Here is a 25,885-nt window from a genome sequence, read left to right on the forward strand (position 1 = left end):
TCTTTAAAAAAAATTAAAAAGATTAAAGTCATTCATATTCCTATAACTCACTGCTAATCACTGGAAATACCTTCACATACTCCTATGGATTTCTGTGTTTGTCTGTATTTATTTTTGAAATGATAAAAATACAAAAGTTAGTGTATAACAAGCACCTGAGTATCTATCACTCAGAATTAGCAAATCTTAGCCTTTTTCTCCATTTGTTTCCACTCGTTAATTAAAGAAATCATCTCAATGAAAATGTAAACCACGTTTTTCCATGTTCATAATTTAGTCTGTATTGTGTCTTTTCAGTTCAATTTACATATTTACTGGAATGTTTATTTTGTATGGCTTGAATAAATGTTTGCATAAATATCCATAAATTATACTTTAAATTTTAGTACATTAGATGTGCTTTTCAGTAAGTTAGCTGTTTTATTACTTGTGGGTTTTGAACCCTCTCTTCCATTTAGAACCAGCTGATAGACATCCGAATCGCAAAGCAAGGGGACAGCTACGGACAAAAATAGAATCTGGTGAAGGGACAATCCCTGTGCGATCAAACGCTAGCATCCAGACCTGGGATGGGGTGCTGCAGGGGGAACGGCTGCTCACCATGTCCTGCAGTGACAAGATAGCACGGTAAGCCTGCCCCTCACCATGCAAGAGTGGTTCTTATTAGCCTTTCCTAATTTCAAAATCATTTGGATTTTAATCCAGTTCCCTATTCAGGTGCTCCAAGAGTTCTCTAAAGACCAAGGTTCTATACAGGTGCTTTTCTAGGACTGCCTGGAGGGGACAAGGGAGACCAAGGCGCAGGGCACCCCAGTTTCCCCACACCACTTGTTTCAGAACATTCATCTTCTCTTTTACTAAGCCTTCTTTGACATAGGTGTCAGGGTTAAGCTGGTTATGTTGGGCATTCTACAGGCTATGAAATTTGACACAATTTGCTCCCAGAGGAAAACACTCAAGCATTTCCCTTGCCAGCGGGGAACATGGTGTCCATGGTTGCTGTGCCCATCAGTTAACATTATGGCAATTGATCTTTACCAGCTAGAACAATGCGAGCCATCCCAGGCCAAGGCTAGTGCTCCATGAAAAAGCTGCTCCCGTTAACCTGCCACGTGCCTGGGGAACAGCTTCTCTTGCGAGCTTAGATCCAGGTCAGATTTTAGAAATCGTTTCTTTAGATGCCAGTACGAGTTCCAGTGGCTATTCTGTTTTTATGTTTCAGTGAATGATCTCTTTGGTCAGGTGATGGAAAGGGAGCCATTTAAAAGTACAGATGCGTATAAATTAAACCCCTCTCTACAGAACACGCCCCTGTGACACCAGGGTAAGCAGTTCTGGAGTGGCTACCCAGAAGGTTTGGACCTGGTCATAGTGCATGTGTCTTTTTCTCCCCTTTACTTCAGATGGGTCATACACCCAACCATATGTCCTTGGGAGGCTTAGAGAGGCACATCTCGCAGTGTGGCATAAAACCTAGTCATCACTTATAAACCACCCGTCTTTTCACCTGCTTTGAGCCCTTTGTATTGATTTTCTCTAAAGTGGATGTCATAGGGGAGCTGTAAGACTCAGAACTGGATTAATCATACATATGCCTTGGACCATTCTCCCCGAGCACTGACGCAGGCTGAGTAATGCTTAGCCAAAGGAAGGAAAGAGAAGAAAGAAACAATCCAGAGGACCAGGAGTGTTTGAGATTTTGAAGATTTTGAGTTTTGAAATATTTCTGTAGACTCTACCAATTGAGCATACCTAACTGAAAACTCCAAATCCATATGCTCTAAACTCTGCAAGGCTTTAGTGGTATGCTACCTGCGCCTTCTGTAGCGTGTTTGCTCTTTATGTGTCTTTCCAGTCTGCCCTTCAGGTGTTCCTCCCAACCCTGTGTGTGCGTGTGTGTATGTCTGTGCGTGTGTGTATGTCTGTGTGTCTGTGTGTCTATGCACACACACACATATCTGTCCTTTGAGACCTACTCAGTGCTGCGTGTGTCAGCATTTAAGTCTGTGTTTATGTGTTGTTAACTATTGAGATGGGGTAATACTTTCAAGTCCCATTTTGTTTCTCATTTCATTCAACTATATGACTTTCTTTATGTAAATCATTATTTCTGAATTTTACAAGTTTTCTGACATAGTCATGAGACACTCCCATCATGATGGACACTGGGATTTACTTTGGCTACCTTCTCCCTGCCCCTAACTCCTGGAAGCTCACAACAAAACCTGTGCTAGAGCCTCTGGGAGTTTAGACTAGGAGTCTAAACATCACAAGGGTGTCGGGTTGCTGACACATCAACTGACACCATGTGGACACATATTTGCTTCCCCCACATTTCGTAAGCAGACAACTTGGGACTTAGTTTACATCCCTCCTCTTTTACATGAAATACCTTGTGTCATCTCTTCACTTTCAGCATATGTGTCCTCAGGGCTGAAGTCAGTTTCCTAATATGTAATCCGCCCTATTATGTGATTAATCCCTTTGTCAATCTTGTCCTTCGGCTGGGAGATTAGCCCACTAACCTTGGTAGGGAAGACTTACCTTATTATTTCTGTGCGGCATGTAGTTTTATTTCTCCCTGATTTACTCTCTTACCGCCTTTCTTTTAAAATGTCCTCATAGGAGTCATTTCTTCTTGTATATTTCCTAAAGAACTTCCTTTGTGACTATGATTCATTTTTTTAGATTTTTTAAAAGAAATTATTTCCATGGGTATGGTGGGGGGCTGTGCAGGTGTGTGTGACGGTCAGGTATTGAATACCACTGGAGCTGGAGGTGCGGGCAGTCATGAGTCCGCTGATGTCTGGATGCTCAGGTTTTGAGGAAGAACCTCCTCTTAAATGCTGAGTCATCTCTCTATCCCTGATTGCATAAAACATCCTAAAACTATAGCATTCTATTTTAAACTGATAAGGATATAATTTCAAATATATATGAAAACTCTTCTTTCTAGCTCCACACTTGTCAGTATCACATAGAAATTGTCTTTGTATGTTTTATGCCCACTTACATAGATCTGTAGTCATAATTTATTTAAATTCAGTTAATCAAAATTACAAGCCAAGTATGGTAGTTCATAGCCAGTCTCAGCACGCAGAAGGCTGGAGCAGGAGAATCCTGTGTTCAAGCCAGTTGAACTGCACAATGAGACTCTGTCTTTAAAATAAAAAAAAAACTATAATAGTTAACTTTTAAAGATTTATTTTTATTTATGAGTATGTGTGTGTGTGTGTCTGTATGAGTGAATGCCAAAAATGTGAGGGCAGAAGCTGGAGAAAGGGCATTGGATCTCTTGGAGCTGGAGTTGCAGGAGGTTTTGGGCCACCTGACGTGAGTGCTAGGAACCCTGGTCCTCTGAGCAAGTGCTCTTAACTGCTGAGCTATCTCTTCAGCCACTAACGTTACTATATTTGCGCATGTGACTACCTCTGCAGGAGAGTCTCACATTTTTATCCAGCCTTCTATTGCTGTCTACTGTTGTGATGCTTCAGTTTGAAGGATTCCTGTCTGTGCTTCTGTTTCTTCTAAGGTCTAGAAATAATGAACTCTGCCCACTGGTAATCCCCGAGAAAGTCATGATTCACCTTCATTTATGAAGGACACTTGAAGATACGTCTTCCCACTCCTTTCTAGTTCATAACGTTTTTTATTGAAAAACTGATATGCTCCCTTTATATGAGCACTGACTTTTCTCCACTGTTTCTTAAGATTGTCTTAAGAAATATATATATATGTATGTATGTATATGTATGTATTCTTAAGTATAATGTATATACTCGCTGTCATTTTCCTTGTATTTATGCTCATTTCAGTTCTTTGCCTTTGAATCTGTGCGGTCTTTCTCTTTCCTTGTTTCAAGCAGTATTTCTTCAAATAAACTCTCATTGCCTTTCTCTTTCTCTTTTGGAATTCCCAGGACTTGCATGTTGTTCTGCTCACTGGTATTCATAAGTCCCACAGCCTTTCTTCATTTATATTCTTTGTATTTTTTTTTCTTCCCATCTCTACTGATGATTTTGATGGCCTGTCTTTAAGTTTACTGGCTCTTTCCCGCATTTATCCCACAGCCAAGTTTTTCAGTTCAGTTGCTTTCTTCATGTTCGGAATGTCTCATGTATTGATGTAGTTCCCTCTGTGTTGATAATCTCATTTTGTTCATGCAATCTTTTCGTAGTGTTGAGTGCCTGTGTTCTCTTTTAGCTCAGAAGACATTCATATGTCAGCTACTTTAAATTATTTGCCAGGGCATTCATAGATCCGTATTTCTCTAAGATTGTGTTCTAGAAATTTATTGTTAGTCTTTGGTCCATGCTTCTCTTTTTATTTTTGCTACCTTTTATTTATTTGCTTTGTTGGGCTTGAGTATTTAGAAAAAGAAACACCGCTTCCAGCCTCTGTATTTTGGCTTTGTACAAGAAAGTTCTTCCTAATAAGTTCTGGTTTTTCTGAATTCTTGGTCCTTTGGTGTCTGCCAATAGAATTGGATCCTAATCAATAGCTTTTAAACTCTATTTCTACGCCATCACTGCCTGTCTTAGTTAGGGTTTCTATTATGAAAAGACACCATGGCCATGACAACTCTTTTAAGAAAAATGTTTAATTGGGGTGACTGACACTTTCAGAGGTTTAGTCCATTATCATCATGGTGGGAAATAGCAGCATGCAGGCAGACATGGTTCTGAAAAAGGAGCTGAAAATCCTACATCTTGATCCACAGGCAACAGGAAGTGAACTGAGTGCCACACTGTGTGTAGCTTGAGACCTCAGTGTCTACCCCACAGTGACACACTTACTCTACAAGGCCATACCTTCTAATAGTGCCACTCCCTTTTGTTTTTCTTTTCCCCCAACCACCACATTCCAATTCCTGTCCCCCAAAGCCTTGTAGCCATATATTGCAAAAAAAATGCATTCAGTCCAACTTTCAAAGTTCCCATAGCCTATAATAGTCTCAAACTTATTTTAAAGTCTAAAGTTCAAAGTTTCTTCTGAGATCATACAATCTCTTAATTGTAATCCCCTGTAAAATCAAAATCAATAAGCAGATCACATATATCCAACATATAATGGCACAGGATATACATTACTATTCCAATGTAGGGAAGGTAGCATAGTGAGGAAATACTGGACCAAATCAAGGCTGAAAACCAGCTGGGCAAATTCCAAATTCTGCATCTCCATGTCTGATATCAAAACACTCTTCAGATCTCCAACTCCTTTCAGCTTGGTTGGCTACAATACACTTCTTTCTCTTGGGCTCTTTCCACTCCCTGTTAGCAGCTTCTCTTGACAGCTTTCCTTGGCTTTGGCATCTCCAACATCTTGGAGTCTCTAAGAAAATCCAGCAGTAAGGGCAGCCCCAGAGGGGTTGCAAGACTCTGAAGAAGCCTGCGAATCTTCCTGGGACTGCTACTTCTGTGGCCTCTGCTGCCTGAGTATGCAAGAAAAGACAGATCCAAGTACAGAGAAAAGGCTTTTTTGGCTCATTCCTTTGCTCAAAACAGGTGGTAGGTAGGCAAGGGCTGCTTTATGCACAGGGAAAGGGCCTTCTACAGAAGCATCAGAAGCTCCTGGAAGAGCCACACTGCGGGCAGGGTTGTTTCAAAGGGCAGAGGTGGCTTTCTCTGAAGGTTAATTGTGACATGGAAGCAGAGAAGGGGACCCACTGAGCAAACTGCTGTCCTGAATAGGCTGCTTGTCTGAGCAAGGGCTGTGGAATCATGGTTGGGTCAATGTAGTACTCTTGTTGCATATCTTCTGGTCACAGTTTTTGGTGGGCATGGAAACTGGGCAGGTCTCAGTGTGTGGTTGCAGTGCGTGTGACGGTTACTTGACTTTGCTTCATCGAATTTTGCTGTATCTGTGATGTCCTTGCATGGTGGTCTGTCGTCCAAGAAAGTGGGCATGGCTATTCTCTGTAAGGCTGATTGAAGGGGCTTGTCTTGGAGTAGAGCTGGCTAAGAGCTGTTTTCTACCCAGTGCTTTGGAGCTCTAGAAGCTCCTGGGATCTCCTAGGAAGTGTGCTCAGAACTAATGAGTCCTAACAGATGCTGGCTTCTGCAAGATCACAGCATCACTGCCCAGGGAACTGAGTTCTGCTTAAGTCGTCTAAATCAGCAGGCTTCTCATCTGCATCAGAAAGGAGCCCTTGGGCTTCCAGAGCTGATTCATTTCAGATGTTCTCTAAGGATGGGAAGACTGTTTTAATTTCCTTCTTAGAGGAATTACAGGTTGTCTGTTCAGCATGTTGACCTTCTTTGTGGGGGCAGAGAGAGGTCACAGAGACTAGAAGTATATGTTACATGAAGTGCTGGTGAGGGAGTTCAGTGGGTGGTACACATGTGCCCAGTCCTCTACACTGCAGCAGGGAAGCCAGGAGCCTGGGGGCTCCAGGGGAGCTGATAAGAGAGAACTGGCCTGTTGGACAAGTGCTAATTTCTGGGGACCTTTTAGAGGGTTCCTGGAAGGGAGTGGACTAGATCAGTCATTGTCTTCCTAGGACTGTGCCAGCTGCTGCAGGGAGAGAGAAGCAGACCTCTTGTTTCCTTCAGGAGAGGGCACAAAGGCAAGGCAAGAGTGGCATCATTTGACTCTGGTCTAGCTATGGTGTTAGCTAGAAGTCAGAGCCTAGATCTATTCTTTTTATTTTTAATTCACTTTTTATTTATTCTTTGTATCTTTCACATCATGCCTCATGATCCCACCCATCTTCCTCCCTACCCCAAAATAAAATTTAAGGGAAAAGAGAGAGAAAGAGGAAGAAAGGGGAAATCTTGTCATGGAAGTTATAGTGTGATACAGTGAGTCACACAGTAAACCCTTTTATCCATATGTTTTTACATGCAAGCGTTTATTAAAAAGAATTGTTGGTCTAGTTCAAGGCCCCTGGTCTCTGCTACACCATTGATGCTGGGCTCTCACTGGGACTCTTCCTGGACATCACATTGCCTTGTGTTGTGGAGATCCTGCAGCCCAGGATTCACAGGACTGCCACTGCCCCATGCTCCAGCAGATGGTGTGGATGTTGGTGTGGATCAACACATAACCCTGGTTCTGGGCCTGGGTAGTTGCAGGGTTGGTCAGTCCGCAAATTCTCCCCTGTCTTGCTACCAGGGTGGATTCTTCAGCATTGCCCTGGCTAGTTCACTCCTTGCAGCAATGAGCAAAGGGTGGGGCCCGATTTCTGGCTTTTGCATCCTCAGGGTCAGTTCTTCCATACCTATACCTTTAGGGCCAGCTGTACTATGTTGCCCAGGGGAGGAACAGGGCCACTCTCCAGCTGCAGCCGATGAGGGACGGGGCAGCCCTCCTACTCTTAGGACTTCAGGGCCAGCTCTCCCACCTACTTCAGGCGTTGACAGAGTTGGGGCTGGGGAAGCCTCCTCATGCTGCTGTAAGGCAAATGTGTAAAGGGGACAGTTCTCATGTTCACAGCACTGGGCTCGCTCACCCACACCTCTGCCAACAGGGTCAGCTCCACTATGCTGCCCATGCAAGGTGCAGGGTTGAAAGCCTAGACCCATTCTTAAAGCTGCAACAGAAAGGGAGAGAAAAAGGTAATGCTAGATGCGGGCTTGAATGAGAAAAAGAAACAAAAGGAGGCCCTGACTGCTCATAGGTTTGGTGGAGGAAAAGGTTTATCGTAGGTATATAGACATGAGGGAGAGCACACTCAAAGGCATCTGGAAGGAACCAGACTGAACGTGATGTGCCAACTGAATGGAGCCACCGTGAGGAGAGGGTGAGGGGAGAGAAGAGAGGAGAAGGGGACCAGGAAAAGCAACCAAACGGGCAAGAGGCCAAAGAAGGCCAAAAATGAACCATGTAGCCAAAATGGCTGTGTTATATAGGGAAGAGCAGCTGGGGGATGGGCAACCCAGCCCAGTCCTTGGACTGGAGAAGGTTTAAGGCAATGGGCAGGGTATGCTAGCCAAGGGGACTCTATAACAAGTAGGGATAAGTAGGGACGGAGGGATGCTAGTGCCTGCTTTGATATGTTATAGGCATCTGTTAGCCCTGAATCCCAGGTTTGAGACCTAACAGCCCTGAGCAGCTGGAGGCAGGTGGCTAAAACTTGACACACATGCTGTGACCCAGAAAGTACCCACCTGCCTTTTACTTACTCCCATGCAGGTCGGAGGCTGAAGTGCAGCAGGTGTCCCCTGGATGTACAGTGCCCATCCAGTGACAGTAGGTCTAGGGTAAGGGTGAGCCTTAGCCCTCCTGCAGTCAGGAGTTCTCCTCTCCCACATCTGCTGAGGTTTGTAGCATCTGGCCCATTTCACAGTCTCACTGCCACTTACTTGGACTCGTTCTTCTGACACATGTGCCTCAGGGGCCCTCTTTCCGTGAGTCCCTTCCCTGTACTGATGACTTACTTTCTAAATGCAGTGCTGGGCAGTCTCTCTCTAGACACCTGTGTCAATGGGACTAAGTTACTTCCACGCCTCAAGTCTCACTCTTTGCCTTAGTGGCTCCTGGCCACTCAGATCAACCCTACCCTATGGCCTGGCCTGCCCCTTGTCTCAGAGACTGGAGTATGCCATCCTTCTGCATCCCCTCTCTTTGGGACTCAGCTTCAGGATCAGCTCCAGGAGCCCTGAGTTGGTACCTCCTCTTATGTGGGTAGCCTCTCTTACTCCTTTTCTCAGAGAAGCCTGTACTTTGCCTCACGTCGGTTGTACCTCAGTTCATGAGTCTTGTTTGCCTTCTGCTGCTGTATTGTTCAGCACCTCGTCTGTGTCTTCTCTTGTCCTCTCCCATCTGCTTAGTGCTACCCACACATGACACACTCGCAAGTTGCTTGGTATGCAGTGGTTTCCAGGTTCTCAGCTTTTCTTGTCTGTGGGATGAAGAGAGCAGACACATAGTAAGCCGGTGGTGTGTCCAAGTGTAGCCGCTGCATATGTCAATGGGTGGTGTGGTTACTGCCAGCTTGTTGTCACCATCTCTGTTTCCAGGGCGTACAGCATAGTTGTCACACCTCCACTCCCACCCAGGGCACCATCCTCTGAGGAGCTGGCTCTGGGGGGCTCCACATGGGACTGCAGCCCTGGATCAGAACACCTTGTTCCCTAATTGAGCAACCATTTTATTAGAAGAAGGAAAATTATATATATTTGACCTTGAGAAATTTCTCTCAGGTTTTTCACAAGAAACATTTGACTTCTTAATATCTTTTAAGAAATAACCTTCAGAAAGTGTGTTGTCATGGGAAAACATAATAGCTATGCTAGTTAGTTTTTATCAACTTGATACAAACCTACACATAGCTGGAAAGAGGGAATCTTATTTGAGGAAATACCACCGTAAGATTGACCTGTAGGCAAGTCACAGAGAGTTGTTCTGATTAATGATTGATGTAGAAGGTTCCAGTCCAAAGGGGGTGGTGTCACTTCTGGGCAGGTGGCCTTAGATGGTGTAAAAAAGCAGACTGAGCAGAGCCTGGTGTTGCATGTCTTTAATCCCAACACTCAGGAAGCAGAGGTAGGAATCTTTATGAGTTCCAGGACCGCTGGGTCTACAAAGCAAGTTCCAGGAGAGCCAGGGCTGTTACATAGAGAAACTGTGTCTCAAAAAAAACAAAACAAAACAAAACAAAAAAAAGCAGACTGGGCAAGCTATTAGAAGCAAGCCAGTAAGCAGCATTTCTCCATGACTAATGCTTCAGCTCCTGCCTCCAGGTCCTGCCTTGAGTTCCTGTCCTGAATTACCTCAGTAATGGAATGTGATTGACTGAGAGTTATACGATGAAATAAACCTTTTCCTCCACAAGTTGCTTTTAGTTGTAGCATTTTATCACAGCAACAGAAACTCTAAGACTACGGTCTTAGAGTGTAAGATAATTTTTAATTGAGCTGCTAAGTCAGCAGTTTTCACTGCCATGGTCTTCACCTTTTACAATCCCTCCAGCATTAGCCCGTGTATCTCCAAGCTTTGTCTGTATGTGATGCCATACCTGTATCTACTGAGATGTGCTTTTTTTTCTCCCTGCAGCTGGAACGTGGTGGGCATCCAGGGGTCCCTGCTCAGCATTTTCGTAGAGCCCATCTACTTCTCCAGCATCATCTTGGGCAGCCTGTACCATGGAGACCACCTCTCCAGGGCTATGTACCAGCGGATCTCCAACATAGAGGACCTGCCGCCACTCTACACCCTCAACAAACCCCTGCTCAGCGGCAAGTACCCTTGCGTCACCTCCCACCTCTGTGCCCTGAGCTCACAGTAGCTAGGTCCTACACATCACCCCACCTGGAGCCAGCAAATGGCTTCCAGGCAGCAGCAAAGCCATTAAAAGGGGAACAAGACCTTGTCTCTTGCCTCTTGACCTGGTCTCCAGGGTCTTTTAAGGCAATCTTTCTACAAGATAAATGCCTTTCCACAGTTGCGAACCTCAGTATTCACTAGAGAAGTTGCAGGAGCCTGACACCTCTGTGCTTTCTCGTGTACTTTGTATCCATTCCTGCCCCAGTGACAAAGACTAAGGCAGTCTTCCCGAGACCAACCAGGCTTGGCCTTGGCAACCATCCATCCTCACCCAGCCCACCTGCTTCCTCCGAACTGTGGTAGGTGTGGCAGCTATACTGACCACACATGCCTGTCTTTCACTAGTGCCTTCTCCTGCCCTTTACACCTTTATTATTGGTTTCTTTTCTTTTTTAGAGTGTCAGTGGCTAACAGTAGAGTGAACAGGAGCTTTTGAATTCAAAGGTCCTAACTTCTAAGCCACCTTTATTTAAAAGGACACAGTTAAGGTATTTTTACTCTTTTAAAAAATAACATTTTACTTACTTCTATAAGCTCAAAACTAAAACCATATCCTAAACTAAAAAAAAAAAAAAAAAAGCTTCTTTTGGGGTGCATGTGTTCTATGCCTCAGTGCCTGGCTACTAGCATGTCTTTAACTGCAAGAAAGCAGTGTGGATTTTTATTTGATAGCATGTCTGTTAGAGCATATGAAGTAATCAGGGAATGAAAGTTATCTGAAATCAAATATTGCAGCTCCCTAGCTATTTTTCCTTAATTTTTTTTTTTACTCATAAAACCTGATGGTTAAGTTGAACTTGAAATATTGTTTTGAGTATTGTTATTGCATGAATTTGTCATGAGTCAGGAAATTTTCAGTGGTACATTTGGAGGAAGATTACCGTCTTAGCTATTGCTGTAGCAAGTGTTAGAGCATATCTAGTTTATAGAGATGCTTGTTTAGCTCACAGTTTCGGAGACTGGAAGTCCAAGATCCGGGAGCCTCATTTGTTCAGTGTCTAGCTCGTGTGGCATAGGAAGACATCACCAGAGAGAGAGAGAGAGAGAGAGAGAGAGAGAGAGAGAGAGAGAGAGAGAGAGAGGGAGTAATGCGTGTAGAGCCCATGGTGGGGCTGGAGAGATGGCTCAGCAGTTAAGAGCACCCAGGTCAGTTCGTTCCCAGCACCCACATGGTGGCTCACTATGTCCTATAACTTCAGCTCCAGTAGGCCCGATGCTGCTTCTGGCCTCCACAGGCACACAACGACCTCTCCTCCCCTCACTCCCTCCTCCCCACAAATTTGAGAGAGGGACAGAGAACAAAGAAACAAACCCATGACAAGAAAGCAAGGTAAGGACCAGGAACCCTGTTTATAAACCTTGCTCTCCAGGAACTGGCCAGGTCCTTCCTGTGAGAACGTTAGTCCCTCATGAGGGTGTATGCCCAATGACCTCATCCCCTTGGCCTCAGCATACTAAGTACAAGCTTCTGTACAAGTGTACGAAAACACAGTCCAGCCAGATTCAAAGCAGGGTGAGTGCTCAGCTCTCATTGTCACCGTCTTACATTCATTCCTGGAGTGTGAATGTGAGAGACAGCCCACACAGATGCCCCAAGAGAGCTGAGTAGATAGATGGACCTCACTCATAAAAATCAGATGTGTTTTATGTATAGGAAATTCAGGTGGATGTATATACATATATATGTGGCAAATAGCTATTGGACAGAATATAAAGTTACTAATGTATTCCCTATTTTTTTTGAGAGTACAAAGTATGTAAAAGAAAATGTTGTTCACCTTCTCCTCTCTGTATTCACCTATACTCCCCAAGGCCTCTCAGAAACCTTCATTTTTGCCATCCCTGCCCTTGGCCTACCTACCTTCTCAAAGACCACACCTGCAATTCAGCTGAGCAAGGCCGACTGCAGATGGCAAAGAGAGTCTAGGTCATAACCCTCTATTGACTCTGCCTTGTTGAGAACCTATGTACCTCGGCTTCTTCTTTTGTCCAGTGATTGGGATGGACCAGGTACCTTTTCTGGTCCTTCTGGATGAGAAGTACGGGGTACTGAGGGGTACTGTCCAGTCTCGGGAAGGAGCCTGACTCACGGCTGAGCCACTGGACAGCACCAGAGTCCTTGCAAGGTGCAAGCTTTTGGAGATGTTTTGCTTTTGAAATAGCAGTGTGCTGCTGCTGCTGCTTTGTAAGGACACCTTCAGATTAAGGTGCCTGAAGTCAGGTGATCCAGGGACTGATAGAGGGCAGGTAAATACTCCTGTTCCCACGTTTCATAACAAAGTCAGATTTCTGAAGAGTTAAAGATGGAAATAGATACCATAGTGGGTGGCACCAGAAACAGAACTTGATATCATCTTTAATTTGTGAGGTTACACTCTTGAAATACCTATCATGGCAGAGCCTTCTCAATTCTCTAGGGTGTTATCTCACATCTATCAAGTGACTTAAACAAAGGGACATTTGGGACATCAGCTGATTTCTGTCAGCCCTTCCGAGCTGAGCAGATGTCGTGTAAAGTACCTTTGTTTGTTATAGTTGGTGTTGTGTTTGGAGACCTTGTCTCCTCTAGTTTTCTCTGTGAGAATGAAGGCCATTGTACCGTGTGAATTGTCATGTCTTTAGGGAGCAACAGAAATCAACACACACATACAACACAAGATGATTAAACTCACCAAGACAAGGTGGCCTAAAAACGCACAAATCAAGGTAAAAAGTCTGGCACCAAGCTGCCGCCTTCTTCTTCTTCTTCTTCTTCTTCTTCTTCTTCTTCTTCTTCTTCTTCTTCTTCTTCTTCTTCTTCTCCTTCTCCTTCTCCTTCTCCTTCTCCTTCTCCTTCTCCTTCTCCTTCTCCTTCTCCTTCTCCTTCTCCTTCTTCTCCACATTTGAAATAAGAATTAATTTTTATTTCTCCATGAAAGTATATCATTTTGAATTCGCTGGTGCATTGGCTTTGACACGAAGCCACACATACTACACGTGATGGTTTGTATTGCGGGCATGTGCAGCCACACTTACCTTTTTATACGAATGCTAAGAATCTGAACTCAGGTCCTTATCCTGTTTGTGGGACAAGCACATCTTGAGCCATCTCCCTGGCCTCACTTCACAGTGATGGAGACAGAAGCCTCTCTAGCCTTCTCAGCAGCTCCTGGTTAGCTGCATATCCAGCACTTGCATATTTCAGGGCAGTTGGGTGTCAGCTCTTGTCCAATAGGTGAGTTGATCTTCTGTTAACCAAGACCATTATCTGAGGCTCATTGAGAAACAAAAGGGAAATCCAGTGGCAATAATTGTGCCTACATGAGTGCTCTAGGGCCTGGGTGACAGACAGACTGCTGTGATGTTATGGGGGTGGACTGGGCTCCTTAATGCTGATTTTAAGGGCAATAAGTCACAAGAATGAACAAACAAGGGGTCATGGGCAGGTGAGTTCTAGGAGTGTAGCCTGTGTGTGAGGGAGCTCTGGGGAGACAGTAGTACTGCAAGGCCTTGGGGAAGCTGTACTCCTCCTTGCAGGAGAGCAGGGGGTTCACAAGCAGCAACCAAGCCACTTTCTGTAAAGAAAGTCAGAGTAACAGTCCACAGCTGCACGACTTCCAGCTTAAGTAATCGATTGTCAGTGGACACAGCTTCAGAGGCTTCCTCCCTCCAATGTCTGGTGGCTCTCTGGGCCGTCATGGGCAGGTACCATCTGCATAGCATCACTCTTAAAACTCGTGCCTTGGAGCTAAAGAAGTAACTCAGTTATAGAGCACTTGTCTTCCATGTAAAGTCCTTTGCTTCAGTTCCCCCAGAGGGAAGGGATTGGGTGTTCAATTTCTTATTTGCAGAATAAAGACTAGGGCTGTCTTAGTTAGGGTTTCTATTGCTGTGAAAGGACACCGTGACCATGGCAGTTCTTATAAAGGAAAAATATTTAATTGAGTGGATTACAGTTGGTTTAGTCATTATCATCATGGTATCACATGTTGGTGTGCAGGTAGAAAGAGCCAAGCGACCTACATAGTGACTTATAGGCAGCAGGAAGTGGTTTGAGACATACAGGAGGCCTCAAAGCCCACCTCCACGTGACACACTTTCTCCAGCAAGATTACGCCCACTTCAACAAAGCCACATTTTCTAATAGTGCCACTCCCTTTGGGAGCTGTTTCCTTTCAAACCAAACACAAGTGCATTCCCCTTAATCTACTAATAAGGACTAATAATAATTTCTAAAACATGAACTGATAGAAATCATAAGTATCTGTATTGATATTTATATGTAGAATTTATTTCTTATTACCCTATCTCATGTGAGGGACCTATTAGAATTTGCCTTTGATTTGATAATAAGAAAAAGTCAGTGCCAGCTCTCCTGATTCTTTTGTTGAATCCGTTATTAGGCCAATTCACAGTTTCTTTGCAGTTTTGTGTTAAAAGTTCTTATTTAGCACACTTAATTTACAACAACTGGGGACTCTCATTACCAGCCAAGTCATTCCTGTTTTTATTGGTTTCTGCACGGTGGCCTATGATCAACTCATTACCCTAGTTCTCACTTTGCAGCCCCAGAGAGGTAAGTTGCTCATGGGTGTCCGTCCTCATGATGTGTCAGCCCTGGAGACTTGAAATGTACTCATGTGACCATTTCGAGCCTTCTGCTCAGATAAAGCATGTAGTTAGATTGGAACCTTGGGCTAGCTATTTTCTTTTTGCCTTATTTGCTCTGCTTTTGTTAAAGATGGCAATTTACTTAGCTTAGAATATAAGGGGGTGTTTGCACTTTTAGAGTTTTACTTAGTTAATTGGCTATTTAGTGTCAGTGTAGAATGTTGCAGAGCTAATGCCTAGAATTCACTCAGCAATGGGCCTTCATTCTGGTTCTGTCACACAAAGTTATGCGGTTGAAAAGGAAGATGACACAATCCAAATAGCCATTTGTATAGAAACATCCAGTTTCATTATGGTCAGAGATTCCCACAAATCGCAGCTAAGTGGACATTCGTTCCTCCTCCCTTCAGAAAAGGAACTGTCTTGGTATTTTCCATTCAGCAGTTGGATAGCTCAGCAGCAAAGCCAGGAGGAAGCGGTTGCAGATCCTAAGGTGAATCAGAAGCAAGGATCCCTGTGAGAAACTGAGAAGGGTATTGTTCTCAGAGGAAGTGTTAGGACTCAGGAAGTAGCCCAAGATGCTGAGTTGTCTGTCACGGCTGCAGCCTTGAGCATGCCCCTTCACACGTGTCAGGGGCTGTCTTAGCTGTTCGGCAAGAACCCTGCTCGCGCCTTGTTTACATGCAGCAGTGCTGACAGCTGCTGGTAACACTGAACTGGTTGTACCTGGTAACATCTGTGGTACTTTCCTTCTGAGCAGCGCCCATTCTTGTGGTGTCTAACATCGCCTTCTTTGTGGGTAGCCATGTATGTGACCAAACTCCATGTTTTGAAAAGTTCTAGACAGCGGTAAGGTCAACTCTCCTTTGCTTTTCTATCTTACACCCTTACTTCCTTACTGTGTCTTACTATGTTAAGCTCAGCCTGACCTCCAACTCTTGATCCTCCTGCCTCAGCCTCCTGAGTGCTGGGATTATATTACAACACTGGGGTACATTACCACATTGAGCTTCAAGACTGCGCTAGTTCTCTTCTCTTCTTTATTTTGAGACAGGATTTCTCTGTAACAGCTCTGGCTGTCATAGAACTTGCTCTGTAGACCAGGCTGGCATCAAACTCACAGAGATCCATCTGCCTCTGACTCCCTAGTGCTAGGATTAAAGGTGTGCACCACCACCACCCAGCCATAGTTTTCTTTCAATATCTTTCTCAGTCATAAAATGAGTTGTGATGCAGTTCTCTCCAAATTCTTTTCACATTTGTTTAGGGTTCATATTAATGTTTCCTTAAATGTTTGGTTGAATTCATAGTAAAGCCTTTTTGTGGAGGTTTCTTCATAAGGAAACTACAAATTAATGATTTATTTATTTTTATTTTATGTGCATTGGTGTTTTGCCTGCATGTATGTCTGTGTGAGGGTGTTGGATGCCTGGACTGAAGTTACAGACAGTTATGAGCTGCCACAGATATTTTTGAAGAGTAGCCAGTAGTCCCAACCACACTGAACTGAGCCCTTTCTCCAGTCACAGGAAATTACAAATTAAGTGTCTATTTTTCACTTGTTGTCTTTGAGTAAGCTTGGTGGTTTGAATCTTTAAGAAATTTGTGCATTTCATCTGATTGTGAAATGTGCATGTAAATGTTTCCCTGCCGTTCATACCACTTTAATCTCTGTGGCATCTCTAGTGGCATTGTGTCCCATCATATCGGTGATTGTACTGACTACTAGTTTCATGTCAACTTGACACAAGTTAGAGTCCTCGGGGAGGAGGAAGCTTCACTTAAGAAAATACCTACATAAAATAGGCTGTAGGCAAGCCTGAAGGGCATTTTCTTAATTAGTGATTAATGGAAAAGAACCAACCCATTGTGGGTGAGCCATCCCTGGGCAGGTGGTCCTGGGTTCTCTAAGAAAGCAGACTGAGTAAGCCAGGGGAGTAAGTCAGTAAGCAGCACTCCTCCATGGCCTCTGCATCAGCTCCTGCCTCCAGGTTCCTGCTCTACTTGAGTTCCTCCTGACTTCCTTCCATAATGAACAGTGAAGTGGAAGTATAAGCCAGATAAACTCTTGCCTCCCCAAACTGCTGTGGTCATGGTGTTTCATCACAGCCGTAGACAGTGGTTTGTGCTGTCTTTTTCCAGTCAGCCTAAGTAGCTGACTAGTAGCAATTCTTTAGAATATCTCTAAAAAAATAATCTCTGCTTTCATTGATTTTCTCCTGTTATTTCCTGTTTTGTATTGTAATTACTTCTGTTTCTTTATTATTTTCATCTTTTTGTGCACACAGTGTGTTACTTACTCTTTCTCTAGTTCTTCAAGATGCTATCAGAGATCATTGTCTTTTGCTGCTCTTAACGCATTTATAAATATCATGTTGTGTTTTCACTTATTTCAGAACTCCTTGTCTATAGGTTATTTGCAAGTGTGCTGTTGATTATTATCAGAATATTAGAGGGGTTTGCAAAAATGTCTGTGTTACAGTTTCAAATGGACTTTCATTTTATAATCTAGGCCCTTTTAAATTTATTAAGACTTCCTTTCCTTTGCAGTAATTTTCTGCATTTGGCTAGTGAGGTTGCTCAGTGGTTATAGACTATTCCTGTCTAGCTCAATAACCTGTGTAGGATCCCCTGGGTACACATGGTAGAAGGAAAGGATCCATTTGCCACAGGCTATCCTCTGGCCGCCACCTGTCTGTTCTGTTCTGTACATGCGTATACAAAATAAATATATACATACTGGTTTGTTTTTTTTAGTCAGGGTTTCTCTGTGTAGCCCTGGCTATCCTGGAACTTTGCTCTGTAGACCTGGCTGGCCTCAAACTCAGAGATCAGATTGCCTCTGCTTCCTGAGTGCTGGGATTAAAGGGTGCTGCACCACCACCCTGCATAAATATATTTTTAAAATCTATCTGTGAGAACCAGAAAAAAAGTACATATTGGTTGTTTTTAGGTAGAATGATCTATAAAGGTCAACTCGACCAAGCTGAGTGACTTTGTCATCTTTCTTGTCCTAACTGATCTACTTGACCTGCCAGTTCATGAGAGGGTGTTGACTCTCTCTTTACTAGAATTGTAGATTGTCTCTTTCTCCTAATTTAAGTGTGTACTTCATGTATTTTTTTCAGCTCTGTGATAAATGCATAGAAGTTTAGGATTTTTGACTTCTTTATCAATCAATCCTTTATCATTGTAAGATGACCTTTATCTCTGGAAATGTCCTTTGTTCTGCAATCTGCTTTGTGACCTCAGCCTTCCTCTGATTAGTGATATTCTGATTAGTGATAGCATATATATCTTTTAAATATATTTTTATTTTAAACATGATAATCCCTTCCTTTTCACTGGGGTGTTTAAACCGTTTATTTTTATTATGATAATTATTAACTTTGTCAGTTTTGTTCCTTATTTTCTATTTGATCCAAATGTTTTTTGTTGCCCCTTTCCATTTTTTTCTCACCATGGTATTGTGTTTGATTATATTTTAGCTCCCTTCTACGTTTTTAGCTGTTACTTTTTTTGTAGATTTAATAATTTTAAAGGGTTTATAATATATAGCCTTAATGTACCACAGTCTGCCTTCAAGTGATACCACCCCACTTCACACACAGTGTCATCCCCCTGACTCTTAGAATAGATGCTCCCATTTCTCTTCCCCCAGCCTTTGTGGTATTATCACATTTTAATTTTTTGTGTGCTAAAAATTCCATGTTACTTTCACTTCAAAATTCTATTATCTTTTAAAGGTATTTAAATGATAAAGGAGTCTCTCCCCTCCCCTTTTCCCCCTCCCTGTTTTCCTTTGTGTGGGTCTGGATTCCTACTTGGCTATCATCTTCCCCTTTGGCTGAAGGACTTTCTTACCTTCCTTTTAAGAGTCTCCTGGAGATGAATTAACTATTCAGCGTCAGTATGTCTGAAAGTGTGTTTTGCTTTCATCTTTAAAAATAGATTTTGCTGAGCTTGTGTATCTTTCTGAGATGGTAGGGGCTTTGTGCTTCTTTAGAACTCAAAGGCCATTGCCCTGTCTTCTTATCTGCATCGCCCAGCCCATCTTGGCTCCTCTGTTTTCCCCGACTGTGCTTAAGACTTCTTACTCTCTGCTGATGCTGAGCAGTTTATGTGATACGCTTTGATGTCGTTTCTTCATACTCCTTATGCTTGGGGGTTGCTGAATGTCTTAGTTCTGTAGTTTGTTGGTTCTGTAGAATGTGGAAAGATTTTATTCTTGTTTCTTCACATATTTTTTTTTCTGTGTCCCATCTCTTTCAGGAATTCTAGTTAGACATAGGTTTGGTTCTTTCATGTTATCTATCTCCTCCCCACCCCACCCCACCCCGTGTGTGTGTGTGTGTGTGTGTGTGTGTGTGTGTGTGTGTGTGTGTGTGTTATTCTGAGTAGCTTCTCTCATCATGCTCAGTGGTTCACTAGTATTTTTTTTCTGCACTCTGAATTCTGTGATAAAGTCCATCATAAATACTTTTTTTCTCAGACACTGATTCCTTTTTAGAAGTTTGGTCCAGGGCTTTGTCTCTGTCTTGTATGTACTTGCCAGGTGCCTTTTTCTTCGTTCCTCTCAGAAGCCTTTGGTTTTGAATAACAAGCATGCTGTGGTGAGTCTTCCTGCTCAGGGATACTCTCTGTAGAACTTCTGTCCCTGTGCTATTCTCTCCTAGGAACTCTGGCTGTAAGAGGGCCATATCATCCACATGTCCTATATCTTAAGGCACAGCATAAAACTTAAATGTGTGTGTTCAGTTTCCTTAGCCAGATACTTCTCTTTCCTTTCTTTCTTTTTTCTTTTCTTTTGTTTGTTTTTTTTTTTCCAAGACAGTTTTTCTCCATGTAGCCCTGGAACTCACTCTGTAGACCAGGCTAGCCATGTACTCACAGAGAGCCTCCTGCCTCTGTCTCCCAAGTGCCGGGAATAAAAGCATGTGCCACCACCACCTGGCCAGATATCTTTGTAAAACCTTTCACTCTTCAAAGCAAGCCTGTGGTTAGTTACAGTGAAATAACTTACGTACGAGAATGCACCTGTGCTTACTTGCTAAGTACTAGGTTTCCACACATACCTGGAGTGCCGTGCTGTGAGACTGAGTGGCCTGGTACATGGCATTTTAGTGGCAAGGCTATAGGCTGTCTTTGAGTGGTCCCGCTGATGCCCCTTTGTAGAACTTGAGGCAGCTTGCCCAGCTGTCCTTTGCTAGGTTTCTAGCTCTCTTGGTCCCCAGGGAGAGCTAAAACTTGGTAGGAAATCCTATGGATTCAGAAATCTGTCAGACTGTAGTCCTGTCCTTCACAGACGAGTATATAGTTATGTATCAGTTCTGACTCCTTAGCCCTGTTTTTTCTTGGACCACCAAGAAACAGCTGCACACTGGGAGGCTTAGCCTCCTCCTTGTGGCAGTCATGTGCTTTGTCCTGGTGTAATATACATCCTGAGCTTTGAACTGTGTGCTGTGCTGGCCACCCGCTTCTTCCTGGTAGGAAACAAGGGTTTCATGTCACTTCTGTGTCTGCTCTCTTCCAGGCATCAGCAAAGCAGAGGCACGGCAGCCTGGGAAGGCACCCAACTTCAGTGTCAACTGGACAGTGGGCGACTCTGCCATCGAGATCATCAATGCCACCACAGGGAAGGACGAGTTAGGCCGCCCATCCCGCCTGTGTAAGCACGCGTTGTACTGTCGCTGGATGCGTGTACACGGCAAGGTACTGAGGCGCCCTCACTGGGTGTCGGCCTACCTCCCCCAGCGTGTCCGTCTCCATTCCTTCCATCCCTCCTGGTTTGCATCATCATGTCGTCATTGCAACTCCCTAACAAGATCATCTGAAAACTATTTCTTCAGATTGTTGTTAGCTTAAAAGTATGGCCCTGGTTCCACAAGCCTGAGAGCTGCCTCAAAGGCAGAGTCCTCCCTTAATTCTACAGAGTCTTAGCTGCTGTTCTGGCACTGAGGGAGAAGACTGCTGGCGCCCCTGTACTGGGAATCACGGAAAGGAAGGGAAATCACTGAGCACTGCCATGCTGGCTTCTTTTCCCTTCATCAAGGGTCAGAAACTTAATTTAGCTTCAGAACCCTTTTCCCCAAGTAAAACTTAAGCTAATAAGGCAGGATAACATTTGTTCTTGTTTAAGTCAGGGATGTGGTGTTTTCTTACAATGAGGCCAGCTTAGAGCAGTGGTATAGGGCTCAGACAAGTTCTCCTATCCTCATGGGGAAAGACAAATACTGTCATGGTAACCCAAGGGTTCTGCGGGACACCTCCTGTCTCTGCCATGTGGCAAGGCCTGCATCACCTAGGTGTTCTTTTTAATAGTTCCAGGAGACGGGTTGAGCTTGTGCCCTGGGATTTTCCAGAAGCACAGGTTCCGCAGCCATCTGTCTGACCTGCAAGCCACTGTTTAGAGACGGAACTGAGCGCTAGGCTGGCCTCTCGAGGGTACTCTTCTGTTCTAGGAGAGCACCTTCTTCTGTTTGCTTTTTCACGAACCAACACAGTCCTTCGCATCATTTTTTTGACATTACCCTAGGTTTCTCTCTCTTCTGTTGCTGTTCCAGTGGTTGCTTTACATGTGCATGTATCCTTCTACAGGTTCCCCCCCACCTGCTGCGCACCAAGATCACTAAGCCCACTACATACCACGAGTCCAAGCTGGCAGCGAAGGAGTACCAGGCTGCCAAGGCACGTCTGTTCACTGCCTTCATCAAGGCGGGGCTGGGCGCCTGGGTGGAGAAGCCCACAGAGCAGGACCAGTTCTCTCTCACTCCCTGAGCCAGGCGGGTGTCAAGCACAGAGTGCGAGGCTGCAGTGCCGAGTCATCCCCCAGAGCCTTGCATCCGAACCGGGACAGGTGTGCACTTTAGGGAGGGCATGGGGAGTCTGGGGGAACCACTGGACATCAAGCACCGTCCCCAGCAGCTCTCACCCCACAGGGCAGCATGGGGACGTCGGGTGCCGGGCACCTCACATGTGAATGGGAATCAGGTGCACAGTGGAGGTGCATGGGGGGGCATAGGGGCCCATCACCACCCCTTACCACACATTTCCCCTCCTGAGCTACCCAGTGACCGCTTTATATCTCAGTTTACATTAGACATTGAGTTCTACTGAGTAGGGCTTCCTAAGTATAGGAAAATAGAAATTACTTTGTGTGAGATTCTTGAATAAATAATTTATTCAGAGCTAGGAATGAGATTTATAAAATAAGAAGTAATTATGTCAGGTCACTTTTATGCCACATTATTTTAATTGCAAAAAAAAAGCGTTTTTATGTGGAAGAGCACGAGAGTGTAGAGGTAGGGAGAGAACCACCATGCACACACCTGTGCGTGGCCGCTCCTCCGTAGGTCTTTCACAGTTAGGTCCTCACAGTAGGTTTTAACAGCTCTCTTGGGGTGACCCAGCATGATATGGTGTGACCCTGGCACATACTGGCCCTGCAGCAGGGATGCTGTGTCCTGCAGAGTCATGACCTAGGATTGGCTGCCTCTAGAAACTACCATGCCCCTGGTTAGGCTCAAATCATGGAGAACTCGATTTGCTTCTAAATAAGTGATGATCGAATATGTCCATAGCCTGTATTGGCGGGTCATCATTGGGGGTTTAAACCATGTAGGTTTGGGGACCTAGAAGCACTCAGTAGGGCTGCTATGCACACAGAGCACACAGCCTGCCTTCTGCTCCTTCTTTGGGATCTGGTGGGTCGGAACCTCTGACTGACTACTCAGAAAGCTTCACAGGATGGAAAGAGTTCTTTAAGCAGGTACCATTTTTGGAGCATGCCAGGTAGGGCATAGTATTGTTATTCCTTCTAGCTTTATCAGACACGTGTTTATAAAACATTCAGGTTGAAGCTGGTGAGACAGTGTGAGGCCAGAACGCTGCAGACCAGACATTGGTGTCTCGACAGGCAGGCCTGGGTGCTATTGGCATCTTGTGGCTAAGCCCCAAAATGCTTCTCAGCACCCTTTAGGCACAGGGTGGCCCCCAGGGCCCTGGAGTGGACCGCCTGGACCTCCTGTGCTCAGACTTGCCCCAGGTGCCTTGTTGCTTCCACTCAGGATTAGGGAGGAGTAGAGAGAGGAGGGGCTGTGGCTGTCAGCTCAGTGTGCCAGCCTGGTCCGGCAGGTTGCTCTGAAGATCCTCAGGGCATGAGCAGAGAAGATGCAGACTCATCCTACAGCACACATCCACTGTAGCTGCATCCAGAGCACTGACAGCTGTATGGCTCTGCGCTGTTCACCCAGGTGTTTGTGTCCTTGACACACTGAGAAAAACCAGAACAAAAGCATAGCCACAGTCGGTTCCACCAGTTTCCCAGCAGACCTCAAGAGAATGTGTGTTGTTGCTTACACGGGACCTGCTTGTGTCCCCATGTCAGGAGCCCTGTCTGTGTCCTTGTGGGTATCTCACATGGTTCTCATCCTGTGGGACTTGATCCTCATGGCATGAATGTCCTACCAGAACTCTCTAGTGACATGTGATATCACAGACATCTCCAACTCACCACCTGCCCTCCTGACGAGGGTGAGCTCTCCCAGTCAGGATCACAGAGCCCTATGTGCCATGGCAGGGCCTTGTTTGGGTAAAATGCACTGGGGTTCCTTAGGGAAAGGGTCTCATATCGTCAGAGTATCAGCACCTTCCCCACAGGCTCCTGCACTTTCCAGAAAGAAAAACACCATGTTGGTGTGCTCTTACTCTTGTTTTAAATTGTATTTTTTCTAGTAGAGGTGGGGAGAGGGACTTAATTGGGCTTTTCTGTTTGTTTTTAAGTACATTTAGGTTTTAAAGTGCAGCAAAAGTATATCCCATATACACTAAAAACCTTACATTACATCTGGCTTTCCATGTCACGTAACAAGGGTGCCCAACCAGGAAGCGGATGTTATAGCACACAGAACACCTGAAACCACAGGGGCCTGTCCTGCATAGAGCTGACCTAGGCCCTGGAAGGAGGGAGGAAGGCAGCCTGGAGGGCACCCTGTGGTGAGAAGGCAGCATGGGGCATGCATCGCCTGCCCCTGCTCTTATGTTAGGGCAGCTCAAACAGCCCGTCTGTGACAGAGAGAAAGGAAACAGAAGTGCTAATTTAAGATACTTAGCTCTTTGAGCCCCTTCCTGAAGGTCACCGTGGGCGACACCAGGATGATGGTCCATGTTCAGGACCTAGACATCACACACTCAGCAGAAAGCTTGACACACCAAGAACATGATGCAATTTTTTTTGGATACTTCAGCAGGTAAAGGTCAGGAGGTTCTCTGTTCTGCGTACTTTGCTAAACCTGAAGTATTAATTCCACAAAGCAGTATCCCTCAGGACTATTCAGGCCCAGCTTTGACAGGGCTGTAGCTACGCACTAGGAGGTCATTATCACGAGGGAGTCTCAGGTAGGCTAGCATGTTTGCGTAGGGCCAGGGCTCTCCACTTAGATCTAGGCAGGGTGGCTGTGGTGTCCATACCATTAGCCCTGACCCATTAATCATATCAGGAGGAAGCACCTCTCCCAACGAGGGACACCAAAGAACTACAGCTTTGAATCTGAGTCTTTGACCATTCTTCCTATATTGAAGGTTTTTTTTTAATAATTAAAAATAAGTTTAAGTGTGCAAGCCATCATCTCATAAGGCATTGCTCTCTATTTATTTTATCCCCAGCTCATCTTACCCAGGCTGTAGTTACTTGTTTTTTAAACTCATGTCTCCCCTTTAGTTTCAGACAGGTGCACCAAGGGTGGGCAGCCAGCAGAGGGTCAGGAATGTCGGGTAAGCTGCATATTACCCCATGCTAAGAGTAAATACACACGATGCAGGAGCAACTTGTCACTTCCAAAATATTTTACTCCGGAAATGTCAGCTCTGTCCAGTCGTAACTTTGATCCAGAAAGAGAAAGAAAGTGAGCTGAAATTCGCATCTGTAAGTTCTCAAAATTAGGGAACCTCTCCGAAGATCCCTTCATATTGTGGGAAGGGCAGAGTGTGCGTGTTCAGTGTGTACAGCTTGTTTGCGTCCTTGTCTCTTGGCATATCTAGCCTGTGACAGTCTCCCCAAGGCTGAGGAGGTGGTGACACCGCATCTGCAGCTGTGAACTGCTCCCCACTGGGGCTGCTGAGTTCATGTGACATTAGGGAATGGGCAGATTAGCCACATAGGTCTGATCAGTCGTGACTGGCCCCTCAGTGCACTTTTCCTTCCGTTCCTGGGGAAATTTTCACGTCTCTGTGGTAGTGCCTGTACTTTGTGTTTGATGTTTGTATGACAAGTGCCCAGCCTCAGAAGCACTTAATTGTAGCCACAGCAGGAGCTGGTGGTACACAAGGAACTGATGGGCCATTCTTCTGAATGGAACACAATAGGTTAAAAGCACAGTTTGTGGAATGTTAATGGGATAAGCCCCTGAAAGCTGTTTGCTTTTCCAGGCTTTGAGTTATATACTTTTAATTTGATTTTAGAATCTGGACACTTTACATGAATGTAATTCAGCCAAGAAACATGTTGCTAAGATACAATCCTCAGTGTTCTCTGTATGTATATTTATGTATATACCACATGTTACAGCCTGCATGAGCTTCCTCTCACACCGAGCCCAGCCGGAACTGAGCATGAGATGTTGTCACATGTAGACAAAGGACTGAGATGTTCTCAATAAAGACTAAGACATTTCACTATGACTTCTTGTGGCGATTGTCCTTTTTACTTTTGTTCTTGCCTCCATTGGTGGATCTAGAGTCAAAACCTCTTGATCATAATTTGAAAGGTATGGATAGCTGCCGCCTGAGAGCTGTGGGTCTCCAGTGTGTCTGGTCATGTTATTTCCTGTACATTGCACCAAGTGCTCAGTGCATGTATCCACCTTGAGACCCCCCCCCCCTCAGATCCTTGCTCCTGGCTGCTCTGTCTTCCTGGGGACATTTTGGCTCTGCTCCAGTATACAGGATCCTGTGGAAAGGAAGAATGTTCATGATTCAGGGAAAGTTGGCTACAAGACTGTAAAAAGCGTAGTCTTGAGGGAATGTGCAT

General features: G+C 44.7%; 1 protein-coding gene across 7 annotated transcripts in view; it reads left to right on the forward strand.

Annotated features, from left to right (window-relative positions):
* Adarb1 (adenosine deaminase RNA specific B1) overlaps positions 1-25,536 on the forward strand; it is a 128,274-nt gene extending 102,738 nt beyond the window's left edge. For 2 of the 7 annotated variants that reach the window (XM_050140981.1, XM_050140975.1), the window contains exons 6-9: positions 459-627; positions 10,000-10,181; positions 20,393-20,571; positions 21,457-25,536. In XM_050140981.1, the coding sequence (XP_049996938.1) occupies positions 459-627; positions 10,000-10,181; positions 20,393-20,571; positions 21,457-21,636 (710 nt within the window). In that variant the 3' untranslated portion in view covers positions 21,637-25,536. Of the gene's footprint in view, positions 1-458; positions 628-9,999; positions 10,674-20,392; positions 20,572-21,456 lie in introns of those variants that run through there. The other 5 variants (XM_050140956.1, XM_050140964.1, XM_050140933.1 and 2 more) reach the window with 3 other exon arrangements.
* Positions 25,537-25,885: the final 349 nt, after the last annotated feature.

This window comes from Alexandromys fortis, unplaced genomic scaffold, assembly GCF_014885135.2.
Source record: "Alexandromys fortis isolate MF-2015 unplaced genomic scaffold, M_Fortis_MF-2015_v1.1 scaffold_9, whole genome shotgun sequence".
Taxonomy (NCBI): domain Eukaryota; kingdom Metazoa; phylum Chordata; class Mammalia; order Rodentia; family Cricetidae; genus Alexandromys; species Alexandromys fortis.